The sequence below is a fragment of the Heloderma suspectum genome, chromosome 15, assembly GCF_057233095.1.
Source record: "Heloderma suspectum isolate Gila_16-S chromosome 15, 16-S_ref, whole genome shotgun sequence".
Taxonomy (NCBI): domain Eukaryota; kingdom Metazoa; phylum Chordata; class Lepidosauria; order Squamata; family Helodermatidae; genus Heloderma; species Heloderma suspectum.
In genome coordinates, this window is record NC_139472.1 from 7,889,103 (window position 1) to 7,906,718 (window position 17,616).

General features: G+C 46.3%; 1 protein-coding gene across 7 annotated transcripts in view; it reads left to right on the top strand.

Annotated features, from left to right (window-relative positions):
• The window catches only part of KIF1B (kinesin family member 1B), a 157,140-nt gene that overhangs the window by 79,859 nt on the left and 59,665 nt on the right, over nt 1-17,616 (top strand). For all 7 annotated transcript variants that reach the window (XM_084821829.1, XM_084821825.1, XM_084821827.1 and 4 more), the window contains 5 exons: nt 2,348-2,427; nt 5,037-5,143; nt 6,803-6,886; nt 7,304-7,484; nt 10,122-10,194. In XM_084821829.1, coding sequence (XP_084677955.1) covers nt 2,348-2,427; nt 5,037-5,143; nt 6,803-6,886; nt 7,304-7,484; nt 10,122-10,194 — 525 coding nt within the window. The remainder of the gene's footprint in view (nt 1-2,347; nt 2,428-5,036; nt 5,144-6,802; nt 6,887-7,303; nt 7,485-10,121; nt 10,195-17,616) is intronic.

The window sequence follows — 17,616 nt, forward strand, 5'->3', positions numbered from 1 at the left end:
TCCTGGTGCCCTCCAGATGTCTTGGACTACAACTATGTTGGCCATGTTGGCTGGGCCTGATGGGAGTCAAAGTTGAACACATCTGACCAGCACCAGGTTAGGGACAGCTGCAGTAAGTTACATGCAAGTTTATTCTGCTTAATAATGCATTCCATTCACACCATTGGGTAGGTCTTCAATTTCCACGTTGGAAGCCCATTGTGGTCAATATCCTTCAGCTGGGTCTGGCGTCGAAAATCTTGGCAGCTATCATTGGAGTTAGCTATTTATTTATTTATTTATAAATAAAGTGTGCTGCTCTCTCTCTCTCTCTCTCTCTAATAAAGTGTGCTGCTATATATATAGCAGCAGACTTTATGATATATATATATATATATATATATATATATAGCAGCACACTATATATATATATATATATATATATATATATAAAAATAAATTTATTTAAACCTACATTTATTTATATATTTATATATTGAAAGTAACCTGGCTTAGGTTAGTTTAACTTCTGAATCCATGGTTGGTGTTATGTGTAACTATCATGCCAGGCTCCAGAGGGTGCTGAGATCAGGTATTATGCTGGGGCCCCAAACAGACAAAGAACCCAAGGTTTCGACCCTTCTCAGTTTTCTGGAGCACCCAAAAACTTTGGAAGCGGCGCCGGCGAGTTCTCAGTTTGCACGCTTTGCCTCAATGACATTAAGAGCTGAAGTTGCCCTCTTTGAACGCCTCTGAAATCTAGCATCCATCACTCTGGTATTTTTTTCACCCACCTCCACAAATGCTGTTTTCCCCCTCCTGTTTCTGTCATCTTCTGGATTCTCTCCATGTAGATCTTCTCCCGGAGGCCATCAACTCTGTTTGATGACTCTTTTGATGCATTTGCTGTCGACCAGGTTTGTCTGTGTAGATGCTTAAGTAGCCTGTGGAATTAGAATATAGGAATCCATCCATCTCCTCCTTGCCTGTTCTATCCATCCTGATACACTTGTTGCCCGTTATCAACCTTTCCCTGGTTTTTAGCCCTCTGTTCCTTGCAGTTCTTGTAGCTTCATTTATGCTCCATTTGGCAGTTTTCAGCTGTGAATATGTTGTTAACCCTAGTTAAGAAGCTAGAGTTACTGATGAATCTTGGGTGTTGATGTCCATCACTCCCTTTTTTGTCATTTTGTTCTGACACTTTGTTTTTCCTCTTACCTGTGCTTGCTGGCTTTCCATTGGCTAGATTTTCACTCCAAGGCCATGTGACTTGTTTGCTGATTCCAGTGGGGTATTTTCACCAAAGAAGGTTGGTTTAGTGGTTGTCGTAGTGCTAGGTTCTGTTCGAAGTATTTGGTACAAGCCAGTACCCGCCATTTCATCCAAGCCTAGATTTTACTTTTTAGGCCTTGAAGGTGGAAGCTACAAGAATGCCGACTTACACATGATGAAAGCTTCCAGATAGTTCTTCCAGTCTTTGTAATGGATACTGGGCTAGACATTTCTTATTTTTTCCCTTTCCAGGATCAGTCATGACTGTGAGGTTTTACTCACCAAGGAAATCTGCTGGGAGGCCATTTTGAGATAGAAGTGGTGCTGGCTTTCTCCATATCCCAATCATCCCCACTCATTCCTCCCTTCCTGGATGCTTGAAATGTCTATTTTTGGCAAGTGGAGGAGGAGGGTGAGCTTGGGCTAGCAACTGGTGAGCCAAGGAGATGCTCTCAAGGGCCTGGTTTTTTTTCTCAGTGGCTGCCAATTACCTAACCCCTATTAAGTAAATAGACTGGGGAAAAAGAGTACAATTTAACCTACTGAGTAGATCAGGGGTGGGCAATTTCCACTGGTCTGGGGGATCATTCCTCCCCATTGGAACCCAGCATGGGCCATACCGTCACTGGAAATGCCACCACCATGTTGCCAAATTTGCCACCGAAATTCAGTAGCATGGCAGTGGGAAAAACCCTCTGATTTTCCTATAGAACAAGGCATGTGGGGACTGCGTGCCTTGTTGTAAAGCAAAATCACACTCCCAAGAGTCTTCCAGCAGTGGGGGCCGCAAAATCAGCTGGGGGGAGGGCAAGGGCCCACAAGCCATGTGCGGCCCACCCTTGGAGTAGATAATCCATTTTAATGGTTCTTGACTGACTGACAGTCTGACAACCCTTCCTGTGATATTTGGCCCTTTCTGTACTGTAGTCATTTTCATTTATTCAAGAAATAATTGGTTTTTTGTGGGAGGTGGAGGGAGGGATGAGATAGGTTAATCTGGAGTTGCTTTTGGGCCTTGAAGCTGCCAGGTCCCCCTGCAAGACGTCGTGCTGGGGGAAGAGAGGCTCTGATTCAGACTGCACCATTCTCATTTCAGACACCTCATCTTGTCAACCTCAACGAAGATCCCCTCATGTCGGAGTGCCTGCTTTACTACATCAAGGATGGTATAACCAGGTAAGAGGCAGCATTGCTATAGTTCTGGTGTGGGTCACTTGTGGCCTTCAGAAGTGTTGGCCTGCAATTCCCATCAGCCCTCACCATTGGCTATGCTGGCCAGGGCTGATTGGGGTTGTCGGCCACAAGTTGCTCACCCCGCCATAGATGGTTGTCTTCTGCTTTGAGGCAACCTCTCCTCCTCCTCCTCCTCAGCAAATTGCATTGTATTAAATTCTTGGCTTCCAGGCAAAGCATGCACTTAATTACCCATGTCCTTGTTTACATGCATGGGGTTAACACTCATTGTCAGATCTGGAATCACAGGAGCTTTCTACCAAGTACAAATTGCCAGGGGAGTTAAGGAAGGGCAGGGCAGTTGTATTTTCCATTTTAGGGTTCAAATGGTGGTGGGGTGGGGAACTCACTGGCATTTTGCAGAATGGCATTGGCTCACCTGGAACACCATGTTCAGCTTTTGTCTTTGCAAACACTGGGTGAGAAGATGGCAGAAAAGGTCAATCTCTTTAAAACATGCTTAGTGACTGATTTTAAAGGCTTGGAAAAATAGGATAGTCTTAGCGTGTTGACTAAATGATGACACTGATGATGCCTGGTGAATTTCCCTGGGATGGGAAGTTCCCTTTCTCTGGTGACCGCTCACCTCACCTCTGAAGGCAGGAGAAACCAAAGAAGGACTTTGGCCATGATTTTGAGTGATACGTGTGTTTATATGGGAGTAGACCACCCTTTTACATGGCCCTTAGAATATTTGCGTGTATTGAGCTAGTCTAAGGTGCACAATAACATATCATTATGTATTTTGTATATGGATTCTGAACTCGATGGTTGCATTTGGACGTCACACCAAACTATGATTTAGCCAGATGTAAACAAACTTTACAAATTGCAAACGTGCAATGCATTGTTGGTTTTAGAGTGTCTAAAATGTGGGGGCGGGGCTACAAAAGCAGCTGGGGCCTGTATGCAGGCCATGAGTTGCCCACCCCTGTTTTAGATTTTGCACAACATGTATTGTTTTGCATTTCAGTGTTACTGTATATTATTAAAAACTTGAATAAAAACATTTTTAAAAAATAGCTTCCTCCCAGGCTTGCACGTTCCCTTCTCCACTTTCCCCCTCCTGCGCATCCAGGCAGAAGAGTTAGGAAACATTGCTTCCATTTTGGGTTAACCATGGTTTGTTGTGTTACCTGAACCTGGAACTGTGGTTAACATTAAGTATGGTTAGTTGAAAACAAGCCAACTTCAAACTGTGTTTTCTGAGCTGGCTTGTTTAAGCTGACCATAATTTTGTTTTGTTTTTTAATTTTTATTTGCAATTACAACAGAAACAAAAGGGAGAAAGGGGAAAACAAAAACAGCAACGAAAAAGAGAGAAAGAACATGACAAGCAAGCATATCCATTCAGAATAATTCACACCACCATTAATAAAAGGAAAAGAAGAAAAAAATTGACACTTCTATTTCAGATATATATATTAATATAAGCAGTCCATATATTGAAATAAGCATCCAGACTAAATTGACAACTGCAAGATATACATTCAAATGCAGCAAAAGCAATAAGATCTTCAGACTGTTGAATGATAGGTGGTAGGTGCTTATCCTTCCAAGCTTGAAGTATGTGTCTCTTTGCAACCGTAGTTAAATGCTAACAGCAATTCTGGATTGGGGCAACATGGGAAGCTGTGGTGAATCAAAAGTGGGAGAGAAAACGTCCAAACTCTTCCTCCTCCTGGCCATGCAAGAGGCAGAGGAGCAGAGAGTGTGCAAGCTTGGGAGGAGACCTAGGCTCGTTCATGTCTTGCTAAACCATAGCTTAGCACGACGTCCAAATGCAGCTAGTCGCTTCATCCAACCTGGTGCTCATGATGTTTACAGCACATCCCTGCACCATGACCTGCTCGCAGGCAATTCCATGGGACTTCTCCCCTCCGGAGCTAAAGTTGAGTGATTGTTGCAAAGGCCGTGTTCTTTCTGGCTTGCTGATGTTCATTTCTCATAATAGTGAAACCATACCGTTCTTATTATGCCTGTTGAGGGGAGGTCATTTCTGGATCAAGTTAGAAGAGAAATTGGGCCCACTGTATGAATATCTCAATTAGAAATGTTGAATGGATGCTGTCACCACAGGATTATTTTTCCTTTGTGCGGCTGGAAACAAGGTTCCAACCTCACTGTGTGATGACGGTGTTTTTGTTGTTGCTGTTGTTGCTTTCAGTGTTTTTCAAAATGTTTTGATGTCACTGTAAACCAAGAATGGGCTACTGGGGGGGAAGCCCCCCATGGGCCACATTCTCCAGGGTGCATTGCAGTCTGTGGGGGCAACCCGAATTAAAAAAAACAACACAAAACTTTGTAGTGCTCTGTTGCACTGAAAGGGTGAAATTTAGCTTGTTTGTAAGCTAAATTTGACCCCTTTAGTGTTAAAGCTACCATTTCTCGCCCTGAATTTGGAGGCATATTGGGGCCCCTTGTGGATCATGAGCCATGTGTTGTCCACCCCTGCGGTAAAGTGTGTGTGTTCCTTGGTGCCAGTGTCAGTTTATTGCAGATTCATGGGTTTGGTTTTAAAAGCTATAGATAATTCTATTTATTGGACACAGGGTTGGCCAGGCAGATGCTGAACGGCGTCAAGACATCGTTCTGAGCGGGGCTCACATCAAAGAGGAACATTGCATTTTCCGAAGTGAGAGGAACCACAATAGTGACGGTAAGAACACCAAATTGCTTATTGGTTAAATATTTTGTTCATTTTGTCCGATGGAGTTCCCTATATTGATACTTGCCATCTATCAGCTCCTTCTTTATAGACTTGCATGCTCTGCCTTTGACTAGCTCAGGCTTCCCCACTCTGGTGCCCTCCAAATGTGTTGGACTACAACTCCCAGCACCCCCCAGCCAGCATGGTTGTCTGGGGGATGTTGGGAGTTGTTGTCTGACATCTGGAGGGCATCTGGCTGGGGAAGGCTGGATTAGCTGAATTCTGCCCTCCTCTGGTGATGTGGCTTTGCCTCTTAGCTCCACCCATTTGGACATTGCTTGTTTAGCAGGCTTTTGAGGGGTATTTCCGCTGATATGGAATCTGTGTTTTCTTGTCTGTGATTTATTTATTTCTTTACTTACTGCATTTTTGCCCTACTTTTCAGACAGTTACTGTCTCCCAAAGTGGTTAACATCACTTAAACAAAGAGACGGGCCCTGTTACCAGGCTTACAAACTAAAATGACAAGGCACACAAGGAAAAGGGGAGTGGAGGGAAAAGGAAAAGAAAGGGAGGGCAGTTTTTCAAGGCCAGAACAAGATGGTGAGCTCTAAGCGGGCATTTGAATGCACTTGGGCCCAGGCTGATCTTCCCTTGCTGGTCTATGGGGCAGACCTATTCTCCTACAGTGCCTTCTTGTAGTGGCATTTCATGCAGGATAAGACTATCAGTGGCTGCTGATCTTGATGGCTATATTTTACATCCAGTATTGGAGGCAATATGCCTCTGAATACCAGTTTCTGTCACGGGCTCCTTGGCGGCCTCCTTCAGTCTAATCCAGTAACCAAGTCCAGACACAGACAAAGGGATTCTTTTCAAAGCTTTATTCCTCTTTTACAACTTAACAACTCTACTGTTGGCAACTAGATATGAGCAGCAGAGTACCTATGCCCGAAGTTGGAACAGTTGGTCCCCGTTTGAAGGAGAATCACTGGCAGACCCTGAACTTATGGGCTAGGGAGAGTCCCTCCCCTTTTCCCTTGGATCCTCTGGGCGCAGCCGTTGTTTGCGCGCCAACCGGGCACTACGCCTCCTTTCCGCGCCCTCCATTTGGCGCCGCTCCCTGCGTCAGCGTCGCGCGTCCAGCAAGTCTTCTTCCCGCGCTCTCTCACTCCCGGGACTGCTATCTATGCCAGGAATGCCGGTGGGAGGAATCTCTGCCAGCTGTTGGCCCTGGGAAGGATGAGCGCGTTCCTGTCCCAGGAGCGGCTGCTCTTCCTCAGAATCAGAACTAATCTGGGATTCTATGGGCTCAGTGTCCACCCTGACAGTTTCTGGGAAACGCAAGCGGGAGGATGACAGAATGCTGGAGTTAGTTAGGTCTTTGGTCTGAGCCAACACCGCTCTTCTTATGTGCCAGCTTTACCCAAACTTGTGCCCTCCAGATGTTTTGGACTTCATTTCCCATCTGCCCCAGCCAGCATGGCCAGTGGTCAGGAATGCTGGAAGTTATGGTCCAAAACATCTGGAGAGCACCAGGCTGGGGAAGGCTGTACAGTGTCTCCTAGGCCCTTACCTGGTAGCTCAAAGAACGTCTTTGGTTTTCTGTTCTCCCAGTTTCTCCAGTGGGTCAAATAGCGACAAGAGTATCTTTTGTTTCCTTTCTAGTTATCGTTACCCTGGAGCCTTGTGAACGGTCGGAAACCTATGTCAATGGCAAGAGGGTGGTGCAGCCTGTCCAGCTGCGCTCAGGTAAAACGCTGGTATTTGCTAGAAAAATTGGGCATTGAGAACTGACCACATGGCTTCATTTTAAGAAATGTAGGAAGCTGCCTCCTCCCAGCTGCGCTTCCTTGTCCATCTAGCCCTGTGTCATCTTGCTCTGATTGGCAGTGGCTCTCTAGGGTCTCTTCCACATCACTTGCTATCTAACCCTTTTTGAAACTGGAGGTGCTGGGGATTGAACCTGGGACCTTCAGCATGCAAAGCGAGCGCTCTGCTGCTGAGCTATGACCCCTCCCCAGGAGTCTGCCTCGTTTCCTCCGTTAGAGTTTTACGTCTTCCCGTCTTTGATCATCCTTGAAAATTCACTGCCTGAGGATAACACGGCTGTGTTCTTGCTTGTTAAAAACCCTTTGGTCATAAACTTTATTTTTATGGCTTGTCCAGGAAATCGTATTATTATGGGCAAAAATCACGTGTTCCGCTTCAACCATCCTGAGCAAGCGCGGGCTGAACGGGAGAAGACTCCATCGGCAGAGACGCCCTCGGAACCAGTAGACTGGACTTTTGCTCAGAGAGAACTGCTAGAGAAACAAGGAATTGATATGAAGCAGGAGATGGAGAAAAGGTAATGAATTTTGTGCAACACTGAATAGCAAGATTCTGCTCTACGGTACTGTTACTTTATTCCGATTGTTTCTAGCACCTATTCTATATTCTATTTTCTGTTCTGTTCAGCTATTATATAACATCTGTTCCAGCCTTCACCAACCTGACAGCCTCCAGGTATGCTGGATTACAGCTCCAATCTTTCCCAGCAAGTGGCCTTGCTGGCTGGGGATGATGGGAACTCTTGTCCAGTACATCTGGAGGGTGCCTGGTTGAGGAAGGCTGCTGTATTCTAGATGCTCTAGTCTATTTTCTATTCTATATTCTGTTTGACATTATTGAGCCTCAACCCTAAATTGGTGCAAGCTGAATGTATAAATACTGAATATTTTTGTAGGAGGGTTAGATGAGAAGCAATTCAAAGCATTTTATGGAGAGGCCGCTTGGCACTTTTAGCAGGTTAACCTCTCTCTGGAACTTAGGAGGGCTTCGGTGAGCTGCTTTGTTACCTGCTCATGAAAGGTTTTTGTTTTGTCAAGAGATGCTTGCTCCTTCCCAAAACAGAGCATTAGCCAAGATTTAATAGCTTGTTACAGGAACCTAGTGTCTCCAGAATTTTTTGTGTTTCCCTTCCCCTCAATATCTTGCAAAGCTGACAAAATAAATTTCTAAAAAACTCTGCACCGAGGTGGGCAGAAGGTTGATCAGGATCTTCTGGTATCTCACTGGGTGATTTGCAGTCAGTCTCTAAGGGCTTCTGGCTCAAGTAAAATTGCCAGGGAAAAAAATCTCTGCCAGGCTGGCCTTGTGCTAATTGCTTATCTCTCTGCCTCTGTATTCTGTAATCAGAGGTGGGTGGCTCTGATTTCGGTGGGGCTGTGAATCCATTCTGGGTTTCAGTCAGAACCAGCCAGAACTCTAAGGGAGCTATCCAAGCTGCTGAACCTATTTTGGAGATTGGTTTCAGCTCCTTTAGAGTTCTGACTGAAACCTGGAATGGTTTCACAGCTCCCCCGAAATTGGAGCCACCAGCCTCCACAGGGTCCTCATCTGTAAAATAAGAATGCGAATGAGTTGCTTTTGACCAGGTCTTTGTTCAGCTCTGCTGGGCAGAATTTTAGAGTGTTGTGTTAGTATTCCTGATCTCTGGTAACTTGTGTGTAGATATTTTGTATAGATGCCAGGGAATGGTTCATCGGGGACAGTAGATAATTGACTCTACCCCCCTGAGCCACAATTTTGTGTCTTGCTCTGCTTGATAGACTTTGACGTTCTAGCAAAAACAAAATAGGTCTTTCAAGCCTGAAGTCAGCCTAACCTTGCTGTGGAAGGTTCAGTAGACATAATACAGTGCCATGCAGTCTTGACAGTGACTTCTGCCTGCCGCTGCCCCACCCCCTAATACAGGAGAACAATCTAAAGTACATTTTTCTCCTCATAATACTAGAGCCTGGGTTTATCCCATGAAGCTGATGTGGAAGATTCGGGACAGATAAATGGAAGTTCTTCTTCATACAGCACATAGTCAAACTCTGGAATTCACTCCCGCAAGTTGTTGTGATGGTCTCCAACATAGACGGCTTTAAAAGGGGGTTAGACAAATTCATGGAGGATAAGGCTATCAGTGGCTACTACTAATGTTGGCCATATGCTACCTCCTGGACCAGAGGCTGTATACCTACATACAACGGTTGCTGGGGAACATGGGTGGGAGGGCGCTGTTGCACTTGTGTCCTGCTTGTGGGTTTCCAGTAGGCAGCTCTTTGGCCACTGTGCAAACAGAATGCTGGACTAGAATGGACCCTTGGTCTGATCCAGCAGGACTCTTCTTATGCTGTTATGGATTCATTTCTGCCATTACTTACTCGTCTGAACTGGGCATCATAGGTAGATTTTTTTTTAAAGAAATTGATAGAAATGCAAACCTTAGGGTCAGAAACAAATAAGAACAATTAAAAAAAAAATTCACAAGTTCAGAAACTTTAATCTGCCTACAACCGAACACCTTCCTTAAATAAATAATCTTCTGTGAGTTGGCATTTAACACCCCATCCTCCCTTATAAGCCTCCTGCCATGCTTACAGTCATGGTAAGTAAAGGGGGATTTGTTTCAGCATTGTGAATTTGATAACCATCTTAGAAAATCTATTAAGGTAGCAGGAATTGTAGTTGGGCAGAGCAAATGGGTGGAGTTTGGAGCGCTAAGACTTTTGGGTGGGGTGCATCCTCCACAACGGATCCATGGTTTAAACCCAGGCATTTCCCTTAATCTGTGTATTTATTTAAAGTATTTTTTATCCTGCTGCTCAGCCTAAAAGGCTCCTGGAGCAGCTTACATATAATCAGTAATACAAGACAGTTCTTGCCCACAGGCTTACCATCTAAAAAAGACAGGACACACAAGGAAAAAGGAATGGGGAGGGAAGAGGTGTGGGGAAATGAAGTCTTCAAGCAGGGCTGGTGGAATGGTCCTTCCTCCTCCCCTATTCTAACAAGAACTCACTATCTGTAAGTGATAATTGTCAGTTTTCCAAGAAATTCTTTGGTGGGACAAACCGGATGGGGAGGTGCAGCCATGGATCCCACCCTGACTACACTCCTGGGTTGTAGCAGGTTGGCAGTGGCCTGCAGGACTGACTTCTGCTTCTCTCCCTAGACTTCAGGAGATGGAGATTCTGTACAAGAAGGAGAAGGAAGAAGCAGACCTCTTGCTGGAGCAGCAGAGGCTGGTAGGTGTTGATATTTATGAGCTGTCCTTGCAAAGATGATGTGCTGACCTTCTTGACCCTTAAAGACAGGAGAAGAACTTAGATTGTTTGTTCCCTTAGCTGCCCCCTCCTTTTTCAGGTGCTACTTTGGCTTTAAATTTGACACCCCAGAGGGGACCTGATGTGCCAAAATCTCACCCTCTAGTTGATGTTAACCCTAAACAAGCACAGAGCCAATGTCCTGGTTCTTTAAAAGAAGGGTTGCATGTTATGTTGTCACCCCTCCCCCTTCCCCGGTTGCTTCCTGGTGGTCTTTCTGGTTATGGTTGCCGTGGTGGGTTTCCTTTTTTTAGTTTTGTCTTGGATTGTCACCAAGTACTAATTCTGTGTTGCTGAGAAGAAACGTCCGGGATTCTTTTTGTGTGCAGGGATTTCTCAAAAATGTGATGTCCAAAATGGTTGCTGCAACTATGCATGTCTTAACCTTTCTGCCCTGCCCTGCATGGAGACTGAATCCTTAGCAAGGGTGTTGTAGATGCATGTGTTGCTGCTGGTGGGGATATGTAAAAGGCAAGGGGTTGGGGCTGGCAGATCGACCACTCATGGAGGTAATATAGCCTTCCCCAACCTGTTGTGCTCCAAATGGGTTTGCCTGCAACTCCTAGCACGCCCCAGGCAGCATGGCTTGTTGGGAGTTGTATTCTAACACATTTGGAGGGCATCAGGTCTCGGCAAGGCTGAGCTAACAGATGACACAATGTTCCTTAAGGAGGCAAGGATGGTTGCCAGCGAAGAAGCAGGTTTGCCCCTTTAGCCTTCTTGGTCCTGAAAATAGGCAACAGGGTATCTTGATCCTGTTAACCCATAGTAGATTTCTCAGAGAACCATGTTCTCCCATTTTTGGCTCTGTCAGGAAACCAAGTCGACTGTGTATCCCAGGGGCCCGAGAGCTAAATTCAATTTCAGAAGCTCTCGGGGGTCACATTCCAGTGGCAGGGAGAAGCCAAAAATACCAGCATATCTTAACTCAAAGCTTTTGCCACCAGTAACAAATCCTTGGGAGAGACATTTCAGCCTTTTAGAATGAGAAAAACTGCAGAAGCCAGGGAACCGCTAAACAAGCAGTGTGGTGCCAGAGGAAGGGGGTGTGGCCATTTGGAGAACCTTGGCAAGCCAGAATGGGGCCTCAGGCAGGCCAAATTTGTCCCGTGGGCCTGAGGTTCAACACCCTGGTGTATCCCCTCTGAGCAAGAGTCTGGATGTCTGTTGGCAAGCAGTGAGATCCATCCCTGTCTGAGGCTTAGGGGAGTCCCTTGGATGAAGGCAGGAGCTGAGGACAAAATATATTTGCCACATCTCTGTGCTGCCTTTTAACACAGCGGTTCCTAAGGCAGTTTACCTTTTGGGTCAAACCATTAAAAAAGTTTAATTGGTATACAATTGTATTTTAAAACTTTTTAATAAATGAAGCAATGACGACTTCGATCCTAATTTTCCTTCTGTGAGCAGAACAGAATTCATGGAATGGGGTTTCCTCGCCTTCTTCCCTCTGTAGCCCACTGTGTCTGCTTCTGGGTATTGGGGAACCTTTGGGAATGGTGTGGGATAGGGTGCAGAGGGCTGCAGGTGGAGGAGGGGGAGTTGATTGACCCCCCCATTTATGTGAATGGAGGAACAATGTAGGATCCAAACCAGTAAAAACATGCTTCCCATTAAATCCTAAATGCTTGGGTAAAATAAACTTGCTTTCGCTAGTTTCCAGAGTGAGTCCAAAGGCAAACATACGAACATAGGAAGCTGCCTTCTACTGAGTCAGCCCCTTGGTCCTTCTAGCCCAGTACTGCTGACACTGCCTAGCAGTGGCTCTCCAGGGTTTCAGGCAGGGGTTTTTCCAGCTCCACCTGGAGATGGCAGGGATTGAACCTTGGACTTTCTGCATGCAAAGCGGGTCCTCTACTACTGAGCTCCTCTCAAGAAAGTGCATTCCACAGTTCTGGAGACAAACAAAAAGGTTCTGCTGCTAGCAGAAGCTGATCTATCAATTGCTACTTGTCCTGATGGCGATATGCTGCCTCCATGATCAGAGGCGGTATACCTATGTACACCAGTTGCTGGGGAACATGGGCGGGAGGGTGCTGTTGCACTCCTGCCCTGCTTGTGGGTTTCCTGTGGGCAGCTGGATGGCCACTGTGTGAACAGAATGCTGGACTAGATGGACCCTTGGTCTGATCCAGCAGGGCTCTTCTGATCAGCTCCCAGAAAGATGGCACTTGGAGCCAGCCATTATTGTTGAATCTTAAAACCCCAGAGGGCTTTTGTGGGAGAAGGTATCTCCCGAGAAGGTCGTACGGTTGGCCTTGTAGGGACTTTGAAGGTCAAAACCAGCACTTTGAATCGGACTCAGAAACAAACAGGATAGCCAGTGCAGCTGTTTCAGAACCGGTGGAATATCTGTTGACAAGCGGGCAGTGGCATTCTGCACTCATTGAAGTTTCCAGATCATATTTAGAGGCAACTACACAGGGAGCGGATTGCAGTAGTCCGGTCTGGAGGTCATCAGGTGTGAAGGAGGGAAGCCAAGTCTCTGATCTTCCAAAAGAGGAAGCCTTCAGGAGAGAGATAGTCAAGTCAGATAAGAGTACAGGGGTTCGTAGTGGGGGGCGGGCAGATCAAACAGGGACAGTCAAGTAATCCATGGTCACTAATTGAATGTTCCAAATTTGGGTTTGACTGGATACAGAAGGTGTTATGTAGGATTACCAGCTAATCTGGAGAGCAGACTGGCAACTAACTGGGACCTTTGGTGTCCTATAAAGTGGGAAGAGCTCAGAGCTTCCTAAACTAGAGGCATCAAGGAAGGGATTTAAGGGGCCATTTAGGGTTCTCCCTTGGGTGGCCTGTGGAATCCCTATCGTGCCCCACAAAAACGACAGAACCATCTTCAAGGCTTTGAAACTGCAGCCATTATTAGGGCAAAGAGCCTGAATGCACCAAAGGTGGCGGCTGTGCACCGCAGCGCTGGTTTCTCCTTCCGCATTTGCTATAAAGTGGCCAACCTGATGCCCTCCAGATGTCTGGGGCAGCACCTCCCAGCATTCCTGACCATTGGCCATGTTGATGGAGGTTAAAGTCCAGCAACATCTGGAGGGCACCAGGTTGGGGAAGGCTGCTCTAAAGTCACCAAGCTGGTGTCAGTGAATGCAATGACTATGTGAAAGTGGGCTGCAGTATGTCATTCAGAACTGATAACGTCCCAAAGCTGCAAGGGAGGGGGTAGTGACGTCACGTTCCTTGAGGCTCACATGCAAAGCTGGTAGCAAGATCAGGCCAGGGACACAAATCAAGGCAGGAAGAGTATAGGACTTTTGATACCTCTGAGGGACCCCTTCTGGCTGCTGGAACTCTCTCCTACTACAATAATAGGAGGATGCTGTCTTAGCAGGTAGCTAAAGCCAACTGAAGCCTGTTGTAGGCTGACAAGCCCTGTAGTGTGGCCAGCCCTGCACTTCCTGGAGGAGTTGACTGTACTGATAAAGGGTCCTCCCCTGATTTTGTAGCCTGAGATTTCTGCAAAGCTGGAGAGATGGAGGCTGTGCTAGGGACTCATCCTCTGAGCCAGAGGACGATGGCAGGGCTGTGTCTTCTGGCCAGGAGGGCCCTGAATAAGGCACTAATTGTTCTACCCCCAAGGAAGTAGCCTGTGCCTTGTCCACATCAGAATCTTCTGCTGCACAATGGAAGGTTGATGGCTGGGGGTCATGATGAGGGAATATTGGAAGTGGACTTCATTGATTCATTCATTTATTCCAGTCACCCAACAGCCAAAAGTCTCAGGGTGAGATATATCCAAAACAGATAAAACAAACAAGAGAAAATTCCAGTGTAATGTCTTCCCTTCCAGGGAAGAATAATTTAGATAAAACATATATGAAGAACATTGCATTGGATGCAAAATACAATGTACAAAATACATCCTCTTTCCTGCAAAATCCATGAACTTCTGTGTTTTGATGAAAAGTGTTTGGCATGTCTTCGGATAGAGGAAGAGTGTTAGACTGAAGCTAGCCCTTGAATTTTTCAGTAGGAATAACCCCTTTACTTATGCAGCCCCCCCCCCCCCCCGTTGATTAGTTAGCTTCTTACTTGCGCCAATCATAAGGAAATGTGGTGAGGTCAACAAAAAACCCTTACAATAATTTAATTATTTTAAATTTTTTATTGCATTTCTATCCTGCCTTTCCTCCACGGAGCCCAAGGCATGGTGGACATGGTCCTCTGCTCCCCATTTTATCCTCACAACAGCTCTATGAGGTAGGCTAGGCTGAGAGTTGGCAACTGGTGCAAGGTCACCCGGTGAGCTTCATGGCCGAGTGGGGACTAGAACCTGGGTCTCCCCAATCCTAGTCTAAATCAATACCAAGTGTGCTCATTTTTGTTGCCACAAAAGAGAGAGAGAGAGTTGGTGACACCTTTGATGATGTCAATATCCTTCCCCCCACCCCTTTCTGGACGCTGCCTTGAACATAGCATGTGGTGTGTGTTCTGTTTGGGTATCTTCCATTTCCACTGCAGCAAGATGGCCTTTGTTTCTTTAAATCCTGGACTTTGCCTATCTTGGGAAGTTGTGTAATTAAATGGTAGAGTTCCTTTGGGTGGGTAGATGGATGGATGGAGTCCACATGTTCCCATGAGAATGACATGGGCCTATGAATTACCCAAGAGTCAAACTGGAGGTGTGGCTGAAACTCCTGGGGCTTTCTGATTCCAGGGCAACTAATTCTGATTCCTGGTTGTCTAAGCAAGCCCCGGGAAACCGCCACGGTATTACAGTGGATTAAAAGAAGCCTGAACTGCTAACACAAATAAACAGGCACTACTCTTGGAACAGCATGGAAAGCTTTGTCTGAAGTGTGCTTGAAAAGCATTTCTTAAATCCCAGTGATTTTTATTTATTTTATATTCGAAACATTTCTTAACCTGCTCTCCAGCCAAGAAAGGCAGCCAGAGCGGTTGTAAGCTTGTAACAGTGGACCAAAACATCTGGCAACTTCTAAATTTGTAAGAGGCCTGATGATAGGACATGGGAAGACTGTTGAAGGCATCGAAATACAGTCTTGGTGGGGTCTGGTCCTTCAAACATCTTGTGCATCTTTAGGAGCGCCTAGGATAATTAAAGCTCCTCTGTATTTTGAAAGCAAAGTATCAGTGGCAAATGGAAAAAACCCTTTGGAATACCTTGGCTAGTCCTCTTGCTTTGTAGCAGTTCCTTTTTGGAGCTTGAAACTTCACCCATTGTGGTGGCACTTACACTACTTCTAACACTGTTCCTAGTGACTGCTTCTGAGTCTGTTTCTCTCTTCTAACACTTTTCTGGCTGCTTTTCGAGTAGAGCGGACTATAAACCTGAGCATTCCTGCACCGCGTGTACAGCATTTTACTAACCAGCGTTAACTCAACTTAACCTTGGCTGTTCATCTGAGCACACAGCAATACTGCTGGGTTCACTCACTGCGGAGGGAAGACTTTTTTACTGGAATAACTCGACAAATAACCAAGGCAAAAAATGGTTGACTGGGGTCTTGCACGTCTTTGTAGCATGAATAAAGTATTGCTTCCACCTTCCTACCAGGTATCTGGTTTTGATTCTTCTACCAGTTTCATATGGATTGCCTTACGGAAAGTCTTGGAATGTTCTAGGATGATTAGAGTCCAATGTTCCATGAAATTTAGATGTGGCTGGATTTAAAGAAAACGACTGAAGACCCTTAGGATAAAGAGTCTAGTATCTTAAGACTGGAAGCTTACCCTAGACTTTCACAACGTTTATTCTGTTTGATTCTTCCCTCCCAGTGGCTTCCTTAGTTTTTAGTTATGCTTTTGTTTTTTTGTTTTTCCCCCCTTCTCAATATTTCCCTTCTTTTCCCAATTTTAATTTTGGTTATTTTGGGGCCACCTCTTGATTTTTGTTTTCCAAAGGACGCGGACTCTGATAGTGGGGATGACTCGGACAAGCGGTCTTGCGAGGAAAGCTGGCGGCTGATCACTTCCCTGAGAGAAAAGTTGCCCCCCAGCAAGTTACAAACCATAGTTAAAAAATGCGGCCTCCCCAGCAGCGGCAAGAAACGGGAGCCCATTAAAATGTATCAGATACCCCAACGCCGACGCCTTAGCAAAGACTCCCGATGGGTTACTGTCTCAGACTTGAAGATCCAGGCGGTGAAGGAGATCTGCTATGAGGTAGCCCTCAATGACTTCCGGCATACACGGCAGGAGATTGAGGCCTTGGCAATTGTGAAAATGAAAGAGCTTTGCGCCCTGTATGGGAAGAAAGACCCCAACGAACGAGACTCGTGGCGAGCTGTCGCCCGAGACGTTTGGGACACGGTGGGGGTTGGGGATGAGAAGATCGAAGACGTCCTGCTCAACGGGAAAGGCGTGGCTGATGTGGATGACCTCAAGGTGCACATAGATAAACTGGAGGACATCTTGCAGGAAGTGAAGAAGCAAAACAACATGAAGGACGAGGAAATAAAAGTCCTCCGAAACAAAATGCTCAAAATGGAGAAGGTCTTGCCCCTGATTGGCTCCCAAGAATCCAAGGCCCAGCCAGCCATGGCTGCCACAAAAATGAAAGAGCCTGGTCCCACCAAGATGACAGATGCTGAAGGAAGGGTGAGAAATGATGGGGAAAATGCCTCTTTCCAAGAAGACCGTGTCTCCCAGTTAATGGAGGATGACCCTGCCTTCCGGCGAGGGCGGTTGCGCTGGATGAGGCAAGAGCAAATCCGTTTTAAGAACCTCCAGCAGCAAGAAATAACCAAACAGCTCCGCCGGCAGAACACGCCTCACCGCTTCATTCCTCCCGAGAACCGCAAGCCACGCTTCCCATTCAAGAGCAACCCGAAGCACAGGAACTCCTGGAGCCCGGGCACTCACATAATCATTACAGAGGATGAAGTGATTGAGGTAAGAATTCCGAAGGAGGAAGACAAGAAGAAGGAAGAACCCGAGGAAAGCAAAGACACGCATGGTCAAGCCCACTTCCCCAAGGGCCCCCAACCGCTTTGGTATATGTATGGCCCACAGAGGGGTCAAGATCATGTCCAGATCAAGAGGCAGCCCTTAAACAGTCAACCACAGCCTAGTAATCTGCAGCCAGAGCCGCCAAGTCAGCTGCGCTGGCGGAGCAACTCTCTCAACGGCCAGCAGAAAGGCCTGCGTCGCCAGATGTCCGACTCTTCCGAATCATTGTCCTCTTACGGTGGGCCCCACAACCACGATCTACAGACTTTTCAGCAGAAGCGCCATATGCACCAGCAGCGCCAGTCTTATTGCCATTACGGTAGCGGAGGTGTGAATCCAGAGAGCGCTGCAGCCGGAGGGCGCCCAAGACAGAGTGATTGGCCCAACCACTATAACCAGTTTGTGACCCCTCCGCGGATG